The 19,959-nt window shown below is 39.2% G+C and overlaps 1 protein-coding gene across 2 annotated transcripts in view; it reads left to right on the top strand.

Annotated features, from left to right (window-relative positions):
- Positions 1–19,133, top strand: part of uacab (uveal autoantigen with coiled-coil domains and ankyrin repeats b) — a 76,756-nt gene extending 57,623 nt beyond the window's left edge. For both annotated transcript variants that reach the window (XM_017703564.2, XM_037534588.1), the window contains exons 9-19: positions 3,838–3,875; positions 4,724–4,777; positions 4,940–5,047; positions 5,242–5,274; positions 5,394–5,486; positions 5,590–5,620; positions 5,715–5,764; positions 6,374–9,028; positions 12,922–13,074; positions 14,874–14,939; positions 17,483–19,133. In XM_017703564.2, the coding sequence (XP_017559053.1) occupies positions 3,838–3,875; positions 4,724–4,777; positions 4,940–5,047; positions 5,242–5,274; positions 5,394–5,486; positions 5,590–5,620; positions 5,715–5,764; positions 6,374–9,028; positions 12,922–13,074; positions 14,874–14,939; positions 17,483–17,554 (3,353 nt within the window). In that variant the 3' untranslated portion in view covers positions 17,555–19,133. The remainder of the gene's footprint in view (positions 1–3,837; positions 3,876–4,723; positions 4,778–4,939; positions 5,048–5,241; positions 5,275–5,393; positions 5,487–5,589; positions 5,621–5,714; positions 5,765–6,373; positions 9,029–12,921; positions 13,075–14,873; positions 14,940–17,482) is intronic.
- Positions 19,134–19,959: the final 826 nt, after the last annotated feature.

Here is a 19,959-nt window from a genome sequence, read left to right as displayed (position 1 = left end):
TTTAGTTTCAGTTCATAAGTGAAGCCTTTAGCCACACTCCTGCATTTTAGTACAGTTCCTCATGACTGAGACCACTGTTCCTCATGGCCATGTGGTGAGCAGTTAGATCAGTGTGTAACCTTAAGAATTGTCATTACCATAACATATTCAGCAATGAAATAAAAATTCTTTAGGGTTTATAATGAAAATGATCATGATTCTATATATGTACAACTGCTCAAAACTGTGAATACTAGTCATGTGCTTTATAGTTCAAAATTTGCTTGAATTGTCAATACCAAGGTTGGACAAAATGGGCTTTGGGGTGTACAGAGGGGTCGGTCCTCGAGAGTATGTGGACACTTATACATCACACCCATGTGAGATTGTTGGACATTCCTTTCCAAAACTATGGCCATTAATATGTGCTTGGCTGCCCCTTTGCGGCTATAGAAGCCTCCACTGTTCTGCAGTGGCTTTCCACCACACTTTGGAGTGTGTCTGTGGAAATGTGTTCAGTTAAATAAAAATAAAAAAACACACAATTTGAGATCAGGCACTGCTGTTGGACAAGAAGGCCTGACTCACAATTGACTTTCCATTTCATCTCTAAGGTGTTCAATTGGGTTGAGGTCAGAGCTTTGTGCAGGCCACTGAAGTGAACTCATCAAACCATGTCTCTGTGAACAGGGGCACAGTCATGCTGGAACAGGGAAAGACTTTCTTCAAACTTTTACCACAAAGTTGGAAGCATATAATTGCCTGAAATGTCTTTATATGCCAAAACATTAACATTACCCTTCAGTGGAACCACTGAAACCCAAAACCTGAAAAACAGCCCCAGACCATTATCCTCCCTCCAGTACATTTTTACTATTAGCACCGTATGAATGAACTTTGTCATTGCACATTGTACTCGTACACTTGCATAACGAAATTGAAGTACAAACCCCCTGTTCTCAGTGCAAAAAAAAAAGTAGAAAGAGAAAAATAAGATAAAATAAATATTATACAAATTTACACTCAGCAAAATGTAAACAAAAAAAGACGATTGCACATGACCCATCAAACTTGAATTTTTCCAGTTATAAATTGCACTGGCCCATTGAAATGAACTGTTAATTGCACAGTATGACATTGCACCATAACCCGATCAGTCACATGTTTGTATTAATCAGATCAGTCACATGTTTGTGTTTAACAGAGCTATGGCCCTGTTTTAGTCTGTTTGTCCTTGTTTTCATATAGTAAAGTGTAATTCAACACTCCAGAGAACACATTTCCACTGCTCCAGAGTTTAGTATCGACACCTGGCATTGCACATTTTAATTATAGGCTTGTGTACAGCAGGCATGTGAAACCATTTTGTGAAGCTTCAGACACAGAGGCAGTTTGTAACTCCGTAGGGAGTGATGCAGCAGAGGACAGACGCTATGCACTTTAGCACTCAGCAGCCCTGCTCTGAGAGTTTGAGTGGTCTAGTGCTTTGTGGTTGAGCTGTTGTTCACAATAATAGCACTTACAGTTGACAGGGGCAGATTTAGCAAGACAGAAATGTCACAAACTGACTCGTGGCGAAGGTGGCATCCTATGACAGTGCCATGTTTAAAGTCTCTGAGCTCTTCAGTATTCCTCATTCTGGTGCCAGTGTTTTGACTATGGAGATTGCATGATTGTGTGCTTTTGATTTCAGCCTCTTTTTAGCAATGGGTTTGGCTGAAACATCTGAAGTTAATAATTAGGACGGGTGTCCACATAGTTTTAGCCATATTGTGTTTTTTTTAAATGTCTCTGTACACAGCCACTGAAATACTATCTCTAATATTAGAAAACAAATTAATCTGTGCCATGTGAGTATATAAATTTAAAATTAATGTTTCATATGAATGTGATTTGATTTTTGCTCAACTAATGGTTTGTCATATTAAGTGACTTTATGAAGTGTGCCATTATTTTAATTCTTTAGAGGAGCAAAGACAACAGGCTGGTAATTTCTGCTTTTGTTCAACACTGATGCTTTCTTGCTCTTTGCTGAACTGGTCAGTATAATCTGATGTGGACAGAACAGTCCAGTTACTGAGAATTGAATCTAGATTATAGACCAGGTTAAAAAAGCCAGTAGCAGTTTATCAGTGCAGTTTATTTCATACTATGGCATTTAAAAGACTCTTAGCAAACATCTTATTGTTATGTTGTATGCCTAATATGAGAAAAGATGTGCAAGGAAGTGCAAGGAGGAATGAACATTTGGTATGGGAATGAGATCAAGTAACTGCACAAGAGACAGTGAAAGTTTTAGCAATGCTTACTGTGTAGCTTGTGAGACAAAACTGTGCTCAATTTGCCACATGAACTATACTGAGCAATTTTTCTGCTGCTTCTAGTTCTGGCGCAGATTTCCACAACAAGGACAGATTTTCCTTCTTGTAGGTTAATCAGCAAGCTGATTTTCCTCATACACACATGCATGGTTTGCAATAAAACAATATAAAAATATTTATCATTTATATCATTTTAAATATTTTTAGATATGGGACAAAAACTTGAGTGGCTATCAGAATACTTAGAGGGGGCACCCACGTAAAGTCAAACTTCTAACACACAATTATTGGTTATTTGATAAATTTAACATAAAACATAAACATAATGTTATTTGTGCTTTTTCCAATATGTTCAGCTGAGAAACCGGGGAGGTGTATGTGTGTGTGTATGTATGTATGTATGTATGTATGTATGTATGTATGTATGTATGTATGTATGTATGTATATAACAATGATGTTTGAACCTGGCGCAATATATACACACATAATATAAGCAACTGTAGGTTATAATATTCCAAAACTGATACCATCAAACCTTTAGATCAAAGTTTAACAGCACCCTGATACATTTTTAAAACCCCTAATATAAAATATTGCTGAGGGAGAAGGAGAGAAAGATGAAGAGGAAAAGCGTGAAAGTTTCAAGAGTGATCAGGGAAGGAGGGAGCGGGTTGTAGAGTGGGTTATGGTGTTGCAGCGGCAGTGAAGCAGCAGGTGATCAGACTCTTCTGGGAAATCGGAGCCATCCAGCAGGGCCTGTCTTTCTCCCACCTATGAGGTGTTTCAGCTGCAGCAGCAGGAAAGCGTCACGCACACAGGAAACTACAGATCAAAGCCAGAAGAAGGAGAAAGTCTTGCTTACGAAACTCTTTCAGTACAACTCCATTTGTAGAGGAAAGCCTTATCAGTGCCCTGTCACCGACTGGAAGGGAAGAAACACATTAAAGAGGTCCTATGAAAGCTAGCAGCATGTATCCCCTGCTCCTGAAGTGCACTGGAAGAAATCTTAATGTTGTTGACAGTTCTGCATTTACAAGTTGAATTTCTCTCTTGTGAAGTCTAGATCTTTTTCATCCCCTGTGTTCTGTAAATGTCCATGCATTTACCAGCACTGTCCAGACTGAAATTAGTAGAATATATTCACAGAGATCCTACATGCCAACTCTCAATGCTGATTGCATGGAATGGTTTTAACCTTGGTCGGATAGCTGCATGTAAATGAATGCAAATGACTGCATCGTCAGCGCTTCGTGAGGAGTTCTGCTAATTAAGTTTTCAGTGCTTTATTGGTTTGTTTGCACATCTGTCGGTGTATTTAGCTCTTATTTAAAAAAAAAAAAAAAAAAAAAAAAACACCCCTTGTTATGACCGTGCAGCCTTGCTGCAGAAGTGTAATCATGGCTCTAGACTTTCTTTTTGCGGAGGCTCCTGGCCTTGGCTGAACTGCATTCTCATGAATACAGTCTAACACTTGTGCCTTTGTGGGGAGGAAACCGTGAAATGATAACTAACATTTGGCTTCATCTGTATTCACAGCAAAAGAGGCAGCCAGGATGGAACAGAAAAAGAGACAGGTACTACAATACACTTTACACTGCAACTTGACATTCCTCCAGAAAATACCACTGTTCGTCACCTGGCTGATTAATAGTAGAAGATGAATTTAACATCTATATTCTTTTAAATTACCGACTGTCCTTTCTCAGTTCTGCAGGTCTTTGGAATGTTTATTGTATCCTGTTGTGAGAAAATAAGTGCAGATTCTTTGCACATACTGCTGTCTTTTGCCCATTCATTATGCTACCACCTGAGGCAGGCTGTGCAGAAGGACAATTAGCTAGAACAGCTGGGCATGGATTATGCTGGCTTATGTCCTCTCCTAATATTTTAATGAGAGGTTAGTGATAGGAGGTAGTGTAATTATTGCTGTAATTGTTTGCTGATTTAAACAGCTGTGTGAACTTTTCAGCTCTGGCTATTATTCCCTCTGCAGTTTTATAGCATTAGATAGGAATGCTATGGTTTAGTATGGCTTCTTATTAAAGTAAGCAGGTTTACTATTGACACTATTGTTGGTGATACAGATTGGTTTGGATTTAATGTCTATGTTTGAAAGCAGGTACTGTGCAATAAAAAGTGAAGCTGATATTTGCTGCATCAAGCACTGCAGTGTCCCAATATATTGTTCTGCACTACTGCCCTCTAGTGCTGGTGAAAAAAACTGAAGCATATATCCCCTTTTTCAGGACTCTCAGGAATACAGAATAACACAGCCTCAATTATAGCTTTCCACCATAGTGACATCTAGATGCAAAATGTATTTGTTATTCCTCAGTCTCATTATAAGATTTGTGATTAAGTCACTGTTGGCAGAGATTTCCACCCACTGAGCTGTTGATGTTCTTCCTTCCTGTCTCTGCAGCTGTCTGTGGATGCGGCCTCTGAGACATCGTTTAATAGGGATCAGATCATTCACGTAAGTGGAACAGTTTTCATTTACCTATTGGATTTTTGGGGCTTGCAATGCAAATCTGGCTAAATTTGAAGGCTGTGATTCAGCTGAAGTCTCTTAAGGACATTTCATCCAACGATTTACTCCATGGCTAACTTTCTGTGTATTTTGCTCTTCTTTTCCCAGGACCTGGAGAAGCAGAATGAAAGCCAACAAGAAACCCTGAGGAAATATCATCAGGAGCAAAGGGCTCTGCTGGACAAAGTTAACATGCTGCAACAGCAGCTTAGTCAGGTGCACACAAAAAATCCTATGTTAAGTGCTTTAGTGGGTTATTATAGATGGTTGTCCTCAGGCCCCCTACCTGACATAGCAGAATAATGTTCCCTTAGCATGAATCTCTGTCAAAATAGCTCTATAATATCTGGGACTCATGTTCAGCACTGTAGTTACTAATTGCAGTTCCCTTTATTTCATCCCTGTTGCAGGAAAAATCGATGGTGGAGGACATTCACAAAGAGGTAATTTGTCTGTTTTCTAGACTCTCAATAGCTCATCTCTGAATTATAATTTTAAAGCAATCACAAAAAGATGGTTAATTGAGACTCCTCTTATTTTCACATCTCTCTGTGCTGTTTAGAAAGAGCAACTGAAACTCCTGCTTTCCACCAAAGAGAAAGAAGACGGAGCCAGGGCTACAGAAACTGTGAAGGTTCAGCTTCGGAGCCATCTGGTAAGTGGTCAGCCAGGGCAAATGGAGGCAAAATGCCCAAAACACCTTTATCCAATGAAGTTTGTGAGTCTCATTAATAAATCTGCATGTTTTTACTTTGCAGGGAGATTACTCAGGCCAGTCTGTGATTAAAGGTGAGCTTGTCACATGGAGTGTAGACGTGACATGGTTTAACAGGCCTACTGAGTTTTGGTCAGAAAAGTAATTGATTTTTTTTTTCCTGTGCAGGAAAGGAAAATGTCCTTGTCAGGCAGTCTCACAGTGTGGATTCAGCTCAGGTGAAGTCATTCGCACAGTAACTTTAATTTTATAATCTGTGTTTGTTTACTTTTTTAACCTACAAATTATATTACATGAACACATCTTTGGAGAGATTTTTGCTATAGGAATATTATAATTAGCATAGCAGTAGACCAGCATGGTCTGCTCAGTAATTCAATGCTGTCCTGTCTGTGTGTGACCGTGTACACTGTATGCAGACACAGTGTGTCCGCAATATTAAGCTTAAGGGAGATGGAGACCTTTCTATCTTGTTTTATTCCGTCACCTGCAGTGGGCGAAATGTTTTTATGATTCATTGTTTTTAATCTCTATGAGGACTTTCTCAATTTGGATCAACTTTTTGAAATTGGAAATCATCTACGTCAGATGTCTGAAGGCTTTTTTCTAGTGAAAATGTAGTTGGAGAACATAAGATCTGTGTTCAGACTTGTCCTAGTGAAGGTGACTTTCAAGATTTGGCATAATTAGGTGAAGGAAAAGGCTTAAGTCTGCTGATAAGCAATCAGATTGGAAAATGCTGAACCCTGCTTTATATGTAATTAATTGAGACATGCTGCTAACTCTTTAAACTTCTAATGTGTCATTTGAAATTTATCTCTGCGCAGATTTTGCAGCCTTTGGTTCAGTCTCGTTCCATGTCCCGGCCTTTGGAGCTCTCTCACCCTGTGTCTGGAACTCCTAGTGAGGTGGACACTCTACGGCAAGAGCTGATCTGCACTCGTAAAAAGCATGATGCCACACAGGAAGAGGTAAGCCGCCTGCAGGCAGCACTGACACGGAAGATGTATGAGTGTGAGGAGCTGGCTAGAATCCGTGAGGAGGCCAAGCACGAAGCAGATCAGCAGATCAAGGAGCTGGAGGGGGCACTGGGAGACGTGCAGAAGAGGATGCTGGACTCTGAGGCCAAGGTCAAGCAGCTGCAGGCCCACGTGGTGGCTGTGAAAGAACACCTCGGCAACCAGATGGTGGATGACCTCAAAGCTCAGCTTGGCGAGGTCAAGGCCAAATACGAGGGTGCGTCAGTTGAGGTTGGCCGGGTTAGGAACCACCTTAAGCAGAGTGAGAAAGCCTTGGAAGAGTACAAGAAGAGCGAGGGTGTCTTGGCTCAAGAGGTCGAGAAGATGACAGCTGAGCTGAATGCAGTGAAAGAAGAGCGTGAGGTGATGGCTGAAACCCTTTTAGAAATGGAGGCTCAAGTTAAAGAAGCAGAAGCCCGTCTGGCAGCCATGGTGCCTGGGGAGAAGTTTGACAACATGAAGAACCTTCTGACCAATGCTGTGGATGAAAAGGAGAGGCAGCTAGCCGAGCTGAGGGACGACTATGACCGTGTGCTGGAGGAGGTGGCAGAGCTCCACAGGGAGGCAGGTGGCCGGGATACTGTCCCGCTTCAGGAGCATGAGAGGGTCAAGGCTACCCTGGAGGAGCAGGGTGCCATCCTGAAGAAGAAGCTGGCTGATGTCACCTCCAAGTGCCAGTCACTGATCTGTGAGCTGGAAGAGGGTGAGGATGAGAAGGAAATTCTCCGGGAAGAGCTGCAGGAGCTCACACAAAACCTCCAGACTAACTTCATTCCTGTTGACTCTCATGAAGAAGTGAAAAAGGGCCTGGAATGTGCCATGGAGGAGCTGAAAGAGCAGCTGGAGGAGACAGAGATGCGTCTAAAGAGAATCCAGGAGGAGAAGATCACACTCTCTGAGAATGTAAACAACCTAAAAAGCACTCACATGCCCCGCGAAAGGTATGAAAGCGAAGTGGCTGCGCTGTCTTCTCATAGCGCAGAGCTGGAAAAAAACTTGGAGACTCTCCAGAGGAAGTTCCAGGAAAAAGTGAAGGAGCTTGAGGTTGTGTCATCTGAGAGTACATCACTGAAACAGAGTGTGGAGGAAGAGTTTGTTAAAAAGGAAGTGCATGAGCAAGTGCAGACAGAGTTGGGTGAAGCGTTGGAGAAGGCCAAGGCTGAAATTGCTAAGTTGGAGAAAGATGGAGAAGTCAGAGAGGAAGAGCTGAGGAAGGTGAAAGAAGGATGTGCTAAGTTGAAAGAGGAGTTTAAGAATGTGCAGGAGAAATTAGAGAAGGACTATGTCAGCCTTGTTGAACACGAGGCAGCGACAAGTAAGTTAGACAGTGCTTTAGCTGAGGCACGTAAGAAAACTGATGAAGCTTTCTCCAAATATCAGTCTGCTCAAGAAGAGAACTCAAAACTTCACAAAGAAATTGAAGATCAGAACACAGAGCTGGACACAATTCAGGAAGCGATTCATTCCAAGTTTGTCCCGCTCACTACCGTAGAGGAAAAGGAAAAGACTTTTAATGCCTCTTTGAAAGACATGAGAGAGAAACTAGCTAAAGTACAAGAGAAATATGATCATGTGAAGGCTGACATGGAAAGTCAGAGACAGGAGAAGGAGGCTATGAAATTAGAGATGTCTTCTGTGCAGCAGAAACTGGAGACTAACTTTGTGTCCAGTGAGAAATATAGGGAGGTGGAGGATGACTATAAAGGCCAGGTGGAGAATTTGAGTCTAAAGCTGGTGGAGCTGGAGCAGCAATACATGGAAGTGACCGTGCAGAGAGCCGAGCTGGAAGAACAGAATGCGCTGTGCACTGCTGAAATCCAGAGCCTTCAACGGCGTCTGGAGAGCGAGTTTGTTCCGCTGGAACAGTTTGAGGCCTTGCAGCACTCGCTGGGATCCAGCTTGCAGGAGGCACAGGCTGAATGTGAACGGCTCAGAGAGGCCTACAATCTGGAAGTTCAGCATGTCCGAGAGTTGGAGAGAGATCTGCAGAGCCGCAGTAATGATGGTGTAGCAAGAGAAACCTTGGAGAGGGAGGTGACTGAGCTCCGACTGGCCCTGAGAGAGGAGGAGGAGACCAGCGCCCAGAGGGCTGAGGACGTTGCCACCCTGCAAACAGAGCTGCTCAGAGCAACACATGCCTTGGATGACCTTCGCAGCCATGAAGGTCAGGTGGCTGAGCTTCAGGCAGAGAAGCAGAGACAGGAGGAGGAGGTGGCTGAGCTCAGTGATCGGCTCTTGGGCCTGGAAGATCAATGTGAGGAGCTGTATAAGGAGCTAACTCGAGCCAGAGAGGGAGAGAGCAAGGCACGGATAGAGACGGAGAGCCTCCAGGCGAAAAGCACCTCCATCGAGAAGGAGATCCGAGAGTTGAAGGAGAGATACGATGACTCCCTCAGTACCATCGGAGACTTGCAGAAGAGGATTCAGGCCTCCTCGGAGCAGACCGAGGCCAAAGACAAAAGGGTGAGTATTACAGTGTGGAAATTCATGTGAAATCACCAGAGGTCTCCCGAGTGTCCATTGCAGATTTGCTAAATACCTTCAGGAAATAATCATTCTGCCATAGAGCCAGTATGAACAAAAAAATGTAGGCTTGTATTTATTAGTTTCTAAGAGGCTTTAAAACTGGCCATTGCTGTAATTTTTGCTTTTAAAGCCTTATTCAAATAGCCATCTGGACTGAAACACTCCTTATAACTTTGAAGTGAATGGGAAGGCCAGCCTTCTGAATAGGCAGACACATATGAATGTGTGGGTTTTTGTGACCTTACCGTTGGGTATTTTGCCACAGCATGATAGCAAGAAAACTTTAGAAAAAGCTAAAAGAAGACTGCATATTGAATTTTGAAAGGAAAATAATTGAATAAGCAAAATGTTTTTTAGGATTACAGAATCATAAAAAAAGTAAACATCACATTAAAAATGGATTAAAATAGAGAAAAGTAATCTCAGCAGGTCATCATGTTCACACAAAATATAACCTCACACACAAAGGCTTAACTAAGTCAAAAGCTCAAAGAAAATCAGCCAAAGCGGTTTTGTCAAAACAGTTATACTTTTATGTAGATTATATGTAAAATAGACAATCTATGTACTCAATTGCAGATTCATTGTTACAAATTAAAACGGCAGTTGTGCAAACTAGATGGCCTCAGAAACAAAAACTGAACACAGTGTCATTGGTGAAATTCGGATAAGGCAGTGTCTTAATGACATCAGCAAGAGTCGTTCTCAGTAAGGCTAAGGGCCTTGAAGGTTCCCAAATGGTCACCTTTCACCCAGTTATACGATGATGGAAAAACCCTGTTCGAAGTCCTCTACCACACACTGTAAAACATAATATTGGCACCATTATTGCTTCATCACAAAAAGGTGGGATAATATTGAATTGGAAACAGAAAAAGGAGTGGTCAATGATGGTTACGACCAAAAAAACAACTAAATGTTATGTAAAAATGTGATTTGTCATGGTTCTTTAAGGGTCTTTGGTTCTAAGAAAATGGTTCTATATAGAACAATCAGCATTCAATGAACACCATGATTAAAGGTGATAGACCCTTTTTGAAAGGGGTTCCATATAGCATCAAAAAGGGTTCTTCAGTTTTGTCAGGCCTAACATCATAAAAACAGAAGAACCATTTTTGGTGCCTTATAGAACCAATTTCAAAAAGGTTCTAGCACATTCTACATCTATCTGAAGAACCCTTTCATCACGCAAAAAACCCTGGAATCATGCAAAAGGTTGTTTGTGTCCATGATTATGTGCAGAACCATTTTCAGTGTTGAAGAACTGTCTTTTCTAACCTAGTCTTTGCATTTTTGCAAATAAAGAGGGTTAATAATCAGGGTACACCACAAAAATGATATATTTTAAAATGAAATTGAGGCCTCAGTCAATTTATGTCTTTAATGTCTTTATGATTCCACTTCACACAACATACTGCCCTGAGGGGTTTCTTCTCCCAAGTTACCTTACATTGGAAAATTTGAGCAGTGTATACATGCATGCTAACGAATTCTTTTAAAATTTGACATTTCCATTGTATGGGCATGTCAACCATAAACAAATTACATTAATATTTGTATTAACATAATTTATACATTTTAGTTTGAATATGACAGGACGTTTTTCATGAGAAGACGTATTAGTGTCATACGCCTCATTTTACAAAAGACAAAATAAATTACAGATGTATTACATAGTGTACCATTACAAAAAGTAGTATAAATCTGTCTTGCAAGATCAGAGAAGAAAATAGAACATCAGAGAAGGAACAAGATGTGCAGGTAATATTTATGCACCCTCATGGTCCTGCTACGACAGTTGGTCTTTGACAAGATATCTTTTGAGTCCCTCTAGTGCATATTATGAACATCATGCCCCACTTACATCAACTGGCAGGGATTGTAACTTCTGAAGTGGTGGAGTGCTTTATTCAGTCTCTTCAAAGAGACAGTATTTCACCATTGCCTTTGGTTTTTATGCCACTGTACTTTGTTATATAGTAAGACTGGGCACTGCAGAATTTGCTCCAGCATAGATCAATGGATTATTTGAATACGGAATACATGATCAAATGCATATTAGTGATTATAATGTGTAGTCTGTCATTGTTCATGTCTTTTGTAACATAAGGTACATTTGACACTTTCAGATATATAATATGAGTCAAGATCACATTTCGTTTATTTGAAAATAAAATTGTGCTATTTGTAATAGTATTTAGTGAGAGCTGTTATCAGACACAAGCAATATGCATTTGAAATGTAGGGTTTTTTTTTCCTTCATTTATAAAGACACATAAACTAGAAACATGCGTTATTGTACAACAGATATAGTTTGCAAAAGTATACTGTATCTGATGTGCTAATATAAATGCTAAAAAAATAAAGATAAAGCCTAAAAGTTTGCTCATAGGCTATGGGGCACAGTGATATTGGCTCATATTCATCAAAGTTGTATATGATCTAATCTGATTGCAAAGTGGTTGTGTAAAAACTTTACAGGTGGTTTTAATTTTCACCAGTTTCATCGTTTTGCATGTATATGTGATTGAATTCAAGTCTTGTAGAAGTGAGTGAAATATTTTGTCAACATAAATGCTTAATTTGCTGTTAAATACTCAAAAATTATCAATGTGATGACTTCAAAAGTAGAAAATAACCAGGATTGATTGATTGCACATGGCCATATGCTTTTGCTTTATACTACTAACCACGGCGCAAAAGTTCAAAACACAGTAAATCCTTCTTGAATACTGTTATAATATAATATTGCTGAAGTAGCCGCTGTTTTATCACACTACTAAATCACTTCATTCTGCAGTCTTAAATAAATCAAGCCGTTTTGGTAATTTCACACATTTATTCTTTTCAGTCATTGTAATTTTAATGCTGTAAAGCTATTTAGCTGCCAGTAGAGGACGCAGTGCATTTCTGGTTTCAACCCCATGAAGAAGTAGGCATAGTTCATGAGCCTGCTGAATGTTTTTGTTGCAAGTAATATGTAAACAATCTAATATCCACAGTTTTCCACTTACCTTAGATGTAGTTGATCAGCCAAGGTATGTTTGGTGTGCAAACTGTATTTCTTTAGTTTAGCGATGCGGCTATAAGGCAAGCATTGCTAACAAACACTAGACGATAAATGTTTTCTCTAAATACATCCCCAAAGCTTTCTCAACCTGCTTACACCACATCCAGGTAAGCCACACCGACTTTTTGATGTGGTTTAGAGCACAAAATGACTTACTGTGAACAATAAAAATGAACAAAACTTCACAGTGTAGCATGATGCTGCCAGCAGCCACTTCACACATTTTTAAAGTTGAACCACTCAAAATGTGGTTTGAGTGAGTTCAGAGAATTTGTGGGATGAATTTACAAAAAAAGATTTGGGTGACTGTTGGCTTCTAGTGTTTGTTAGCAACACTAGCCTTGTAGCTCCAGGGCTAAACTAAAGAGACACAGTTTGGACACCAGACATATCTTACCTGGGCAACTACATCTGGGTATGTGGACAATGTGTAAATTTGATGTTCCACAAAACTCTTTCTTTAAGCATATCCAGGATGGCACAGTGCTTCTTCCGAGGGCTGTTGATTTAAGGTGGATGTTTGTTTTTCCTTTTTTACTGTACCGTGCTAGATTTCTTATTAAATCCAGGGGTGTTCAAGAAATATACGTAATTATTTTACTGAAAGAAGCTTGTTGACATATTTTGAAGTTTATCTTCTAAGCTTTTTGAAATATAGAAAGTGTCCTGGTTGCAGATTTTCATAATCCAGTGTGTGCAACAAACTGAGCATGTTCTTAGAATGCGGCATGTATGTTTTAACTATGCATGTCTCTGTCAGATCACAGAGCTGTTGGCGGACGTGGAGAGACTAAAGCAGGCTCTGAATGGCCTGTCCCAGCTGGCCTACACTGGCAACACGCCCAACAAGCGACACACACAACACATTGACACACTCCAGGCGCAGGTCAAGAGCCTCCAGCAGCAGCTGGCTGTGAGTAGATCTCCCTACTAAATGCTTGTAATATGCCTGCCTCAGCCTTCAAATACTCTGTCACATCAAACTGAGTGACCCAGCCTTCACAGTGAAATATATGAGTATCGACCTTAAAGTGGTGTGATTGATTACACTGTAAAAGAATGAGGAAATAACCATATCAGTCGATACAAGTTGGACTTTGGCTTTGTCCTTGGATACCAATAATGTACAAGCTGAACATTTAATCTTCATTAAAATGTTAGCCAGACAGATTATAATGCTGTATAACCTTTACATTGAAAGCCCTCTGGCATTCAAGTCATATATTTTGTGTCTGAATGAGTCACCCGTGTGAAACTGGGGCAGGAAAACACCAGAAGCTGGATTTGACAAAAAAACAGCTCCACTTATTGAGTTTCTAAACTTTTTTTTTTTATTTGGATGTGTATGTTGCTGAGTTTGGGCCATATGTAAAAGCATTTTTAATAAAGAGGGATGTTGTATGGATGGATGTTAAAATACTCGTATCTTAATATTTCCTGTACATATTTTCCCCCTGACATCCTCTTACAATATTTGAGTGGTGTTATTCTTACATGACCATTTTCCAACCTCAGTAATCGTAGAATTAAACAGGATTTTACTGAGCTTTTTAAGATTAAATGACCCCTGCGCTGATTGGCTGCCCTGTCTTATGTCCCCTTTAAAAAATAACCCATCTGAAACAGTACCTGTACCTTCAGTATGAATGGGCTGGTGTAGGCTAATAAGTGATTTTTTGTGGTGTCACATCAGCAAAGAATTCAAAGTTAAAAAAAAAAAAGTTTCTGTATATGAGCTGTCTGAACTGGGGGGTGAATAGTATGTTTAAAAAATATTGTTTACACACACATCAAATATATTTAAAAAACATCAGTTTTCTGTTATTGTGGGCTTTGTAAAACTATTATTTCATGCCAGGAAGAATCATTTTTAAAACATTTATATTGCAGACATATTATTTCTAGTCTTTTTTCTCTTAGTCAATTTTGAAAATAAAATGGTTAATAATAAGTACATCACTAAAATATATATTTTAAAATAAAGTTGAGGTCTCAATCAGTTTATGCCTTTATGATTTTACTTTATGCAGGATGTTGCCCTGAGGGGTTTCTTCTTGAACAATATTTACCTACATGTTTACGAATTATTATTATATTTCCTTTATATGGGTACTTTACAATAAAGTTTAAAAATTGTCATAGCACAACTACATTTCAACCACATATTACTTGTGTTTATGCATACAATGACTTTATATTAACATAATTTATACACTTACATAATTTATGTTAACACTATGTACTTATGTACAGTTTAGTTTACAGTGTGATGTGAAGTTGGATGGTATGTTTGAAGGTGAATAGTATGTTTTGAAACATTGTTTACACACAACATTAAACTTATTTTAAATATACAGTATGGAAAATCTCTATTCTCTATGGTTATCAGGTTTGTTTTTTTCATGCTATGTAGAATTGCTAGTGCAAATGCAGCTCGATGAACTAATGTATAGAGTGAAAGAAGAAGAAAATTGGCCTCCTGCTGTGCTCAGATCCTCAGACATGAGGATAATAAAGTTCACACAAACATACTCACACTCTCTGACTCACATTCTTTTTCTTTCTGTCTCACACATTCACACAGGCTGGAACAGCTGCAGCCATTGCTTTCATTATGAGTGAGGCACAGACGTGTACACAGCAGTGAGCTGTCTACTCATAATGGAGTTCATTAAGTACCCTGACTGTCTTATTTTATTCTTACTGTTATAGGATGCTGAGAGGCAACATAGAGAGGTGGTTTCAATTTATCGAACTCATCTTCTGAGTGCTGCACAGGTAATTGTGTGTGTGTGTGTGTGTGTGTGTGTGTGTGTGTGTGTGTGTGTGTGTGTGTGTATCTTTCATGCTACATTGGTAACAGTTTTCATGCATTTCCAAACTTTTTTGAATTTAGATATGGATGTTGCTGAGTTTGTCCCATGTATGTGAAAACCTTTTTAATTGAGATGGATTTTGTATGGATGGATGTTAAAAACACAATGGTAAAATATAATGAACATGTATTATGCTGCCATGTTCTTTTGCTGTTAGGTCACTTTCTGAGATACTCTGATCACTTTTAGTACTCTGAAAAACCTGTCAATATCTGTAGCAAGCACATTTGTAGTCTACACTCTTGTGTTAAAAAAGGCCCTCAAAGAGTTCTTTGAGCGATGCCGTAGAACAACTCCTTTTTGTTACCTAAAGAACCAAAAAGTTTGAAAAAGAGATATGAGTGTGAAAACCTGTTATATATCACTCAGCTTTTCTTCCTAGAACCCTTACATTATCTTCACATACATCTCATATGCAAATCACAATTTCAAAAAAGGGTGGGACAGTATGTGAAATGCTAATAAAAACCGAAAGCAGTGAATAGTATTAAATTCAATATAAAACTGACTTAAACTGAAAAAATATGAAAAAATATTTGATATTTTGCATTAGAAGTTTTTTTTATTGATTTTTTTTTTTTTGTTTGTGTTCATTCCAAATATGTCTGCAAAAAAAAATAAAAATTAAAAATGCAACTTTGTACAAGAGCATATCTTACATCACCTTTACTTTTAACAACACTTAATTGTCTTGGGACTGAAGACACCTATTGATCAAGTTTTTCAAGTTGTTCTTTGTCTTTTTGACATTTTTCCATTGTACAAATCTTTAGCTTCACAACCATGCAGGACTTCATTATCATATTTTGATTTTCATAATATGCCATACGTTTTCAGTGGGAGACGGGTCTGCCTTGCAGGCAGGCCACTCTAGCACACTTCAATTACTCTGCCATGCTGTTGTAACATATCACTGTTGTCTGAAGAAAAGCTTGTCCAAAATGGTAACTTTACAGGAAAAGGAAAAAAACCTACTTTACTTTTAACGTAAGTCAGTGGAACCAGACTTTTTTCCACATCGTTTTGGGCCGTTTCTTTTGGTCCGTTCATCATGTAATTTGCACACAACGTAAAGAACAACAGACAATTTCAAATTATGTCAAAAACTGAAAAATGGAGATAAAAGGTTTTCTTTCAACAGCAGCGATATGTAGAATATGGCAAGTTGAAATGCCATATTTGATATGTGATGTGTAGAATATGGTGTTATGTTGAAATAAGCATGGATGTCCCTGGAAGAAAACAAAAAACTCTAGAAAGCAGCATATGTTGCTGCACAATGTGTACATATCTTTCAGCGTTAATTGTGCTGCCACAGATATTCCCTCTGCCATGGGCATCCATCCCCATACTGTCACAAACCCTGGCTTTTAAGCTACTCTTAATGGCCCCTTTGTTTCTTTAAACAGTCTGAAAGGTTAATTCATCAGATCACAGTACACATTTCATTTGTATGTCAATGCATCTCAGAAGAGCTCTAGCCCAGAGAAGCCAATGGCTGGATTTTGTGACACGCAGTGTTTATTGATGGCGGTTTGTCAAGGTATTCCTGTGCCCATGTGATGAAATCACAGAGGAATGCTTGTAGCATGTAGAGCAGTCTGAGGGACCGAAGTTAACGGGTATTCAGTGGTGGTTTTCGGCCTTGCCTTTTTCATGGAGAGATTTCTCCAGATTCCCTAAATCTTCTAAAGATAGTATACAATGTAGAAAGTGAAATACCTTGCAATTTCTCATAACTCACTTTTGGATGGCTCCCAAGTGGCACAGCTGTCTAAGCGTTGGCCTATCGTGTGATTAGGGGAGTCCTAACTAGCACGTGGAATTGGAGATGACTAAATTGTGGAGAAAATTGGATAAAAAAAAAAAAACAAAACAAAACATGAAGATAAGGTAAAACATGAAATGTCTTTGTACAGTTTCTTTGATGTTGAGGTAAAAGTGCATTTACAAATCGTTGCTTCCCATTTCTATTTGCGTTTCACAGCCATAAGTGGTTCTTCTGTTGTGTAGAATCCTCTCTAATACCCTTATTTTTAAGTGTGTAGCACTGATTACCATTGACTGTTATTTAGAGATTTTTCCCTGTGATTAGCATAACTGAAAACCTGCTGATTAAAAATGTTTTCTTTTTTGTTGTCCTGAGTCAACAGGTTTTGCATTCTAGCACTATTTAGCTGTGATTATTGGTTGTATGCCACAGATATGGCTGCTAGAGATTAGGTTAAAAACGTGTTCTGTCAAAGAACCACTGAAAAATACATTAGGGAACTAAATGTGTTCTTCCATTCCGTTACTCCAAAAAACTTTTTGTTTAGTTTTTTTTAAGCAAATCAACATGGTTGTTAAAATCAGAGGTAGCCTTGTATGAGGGGCAAACTTAAAAAGCACCTGAAAGTGAATTCCCTCAGACTGTCTGACTGCCTGTTTGTATCCATTCTGCAGGGTCACATGGATGAAGACGTCCAAGCAGCCTTGCTACAGATTATCCGAATGAGGCAGCAGTTTGTGTGCTAAAACCCAGCCTAAAGGCACTACTGGCTCAAATCCACCCTTCCTCTGTAGGTTTACAATAAGACAAAGCCATGCCCTCGTTCAGTCAGAACGCATTCGTGGAATTAGAAGTGTCCTCCCCTCTGTGGGTCTGTGCTTCAGTAGAATCAAAACCTTTTATGGCTTTGTAGTGATAAGGAGCATTGGCAACAGCAGCTGCAGAATTGTTTCTAAGAGAGGCTGTTATTAGGCCTACTTTACACCTAAAAATGAGCAGTGGAGGAGTAGTTTAGCTCTGAATGTTAACACATATAACGTTTGGCTGGCAATTGTACTCCAGAGTGGCGTAATATGTGGCTAAGAGAAGTAATTTGTGCTGTAGGCCGTCAGTGTAGACTGAGTGCTAGCCTCAGAGGTTTATGCTGTGTTATGCCAGGTTTTATGTTGTTCACCAAGTAATGGCGTCTCATTTATATCCTATTTTTCTCAATGGAATATCCTAGAGCATAAAAACAGATGATGTCCATATTTCCCAGGCCTGGCCTCTCCTTGTCTCTATATAGCTACTTATTTTAGACACTTAGTCTTTGCTATAATCTGCAGTCAGGGAGCAGGTCTCCTACCTCTGTTGTAATGGGTACTGGGAACAAACAGTCGTTTACTAAGGTCCAAACAACACATCACAAAAGCAGCATGGTTAAATTTACATGACTTGAGCTGGCCTTAGGTGCTTTATCTAGCATCTTAGCAACAGTGATAGCCACCGATGGCAGTCGAGGCATCATAAAAAATGAAAGCTGGATTTGAGTCTGTGAATGTCAATGGCTCTGGATGAAATGGGGAAAGACTGCCCCTGAGCAATCAGAGATGCTGCTCCCTTTTCCAGCCCCAAGCCTTCTGTATAACCTGGATAATACTGCCCTCTTGTGGTGTGACTTGGCTGGCCAAGTTTTGATGACAAAATTTAGCTCTTTGTGGTTTATGCTCTGTGTAGGAGATGTGACGCATTTGAGATTTTCTTTGGTGCTTCCAAAATCTGATATTTTTATCATAGCTTTGTACTACTTTAATTAATTATCGCCATGTTTTATGGTAATACTATTCAGCAGGACTGGACTAGAATGGCACAATTACCTTTTCAAGGTACAGAACATTTTAGATTTTCATATTTTCATTTTATTAATGTATCAGTCTTTCCACATCTACACTAGTAAAGTGCATTTAGCAGTAACTTGATGCCCTTTTAGCTGTTTAGCCTAATCACTGACATTAACATAGCATCATAATACTGAATAAAGTAGTATATATTCACTGAGCTAACGCTACTTTGGCTACACCAATAATAACTTATTGCAGAAACGGCTACTGATTTCTATTAACTGTTAATATGAACATAAACGAGGCTTTGGTTCTCAATTGGGATAAAATGTCATAGCTTAATAACTGTAAATCATTTCTGCTTTATTGATCTAAATGTAGTTTGTTGTTTTTCATGCTATGTAGGCTTCATTTTTTTCTTTTTTCTTTTTTTGTTTTGTTTTGTTTTTTTTGTTTTGTTTTATGAATTAGTCATTCTAATAAAAGTGCCTACTTTAGACTAAAATGTCTCTGGCTCTTAATAATAAACACATGAAGGTACAAGATTTCTGCTATTCATGCCAAGAAGCCAAGAACATCTAGCCAATGTTCTCAAACTTCCTGAAATCATGCCTTGGTGAAAAATTTAATTTGCTCCATTTTCTCCATTGCCTAAATGAGGTTGATCAGCTAAGACACATTTGGTGTCTGAAGTTTGCTTCCTTAGTTTTGTAATGGAGCTATGAATCTAAAGGAACTTAAACTAATGGAAAAACTGCATGGCTAAATCATCACACATGTACCTCAAACTGCATCAAGTTGTTAAGCAATCTCAAATATACTTGCTTATGTGGTTTGGCGCCTTAATGACATTAGCCTCATAGCTGCAATGCAAAACTAAAGAAGCAAACTTTCAAATAAGAATGTCTTGGCTGATCTACTACATTTGGAGTAAGAGGAAATTCAAAATTCACTGCAGGTCCTCAAGGACCACATTGATTAAATACATTATATTTCTCAAAGTATTGACTCACCCATCCAAATCAGTGAATTCAGGTGTTCCAATCACTAGCCATGGCCACAGGTGTATAAAACCAAGCACCTAGGTATGCAAACTTATACAAACGTTTATGAAAGAATGGGTCGCTCTCAGGAGCTTGAAATGGAAGCGATTGGGAATGACAGCTACTTGGCCACCAAGTGGTAGGCCACGTGAAATGACCGCGCGGGGTTTGGAGGTCTGTAGCGATTGACTCTGCATGGAGAGCTTCAGGAATGGTTTTCCATGGCTGAGCAGCCACATCCAAGCCTTAGATCACCAAGCGCAATGCAAAGCGGTGAATGCAGTGGTG

This window comes from Pygocentrus nattereri, chromosome 25 (assembly GCF_015220715.1).
Source record: "Pygocentrus nattereri isolate fPygNat1 chromosome 25, fPygNat1.pri, whole genome shotgun sequence".
Classification (NCBI taxonomy): Eukaryota; Metazoa; Chordata; class Actinopteri; order Characiformes; family Serrasalmidae; genus Pygocentrus; species Pygocentrus nattereri.
Note: the sequence above shows the minus strand (reverse complement) of the source record. Positions and strands in the feature narration are given on the sequence as shown.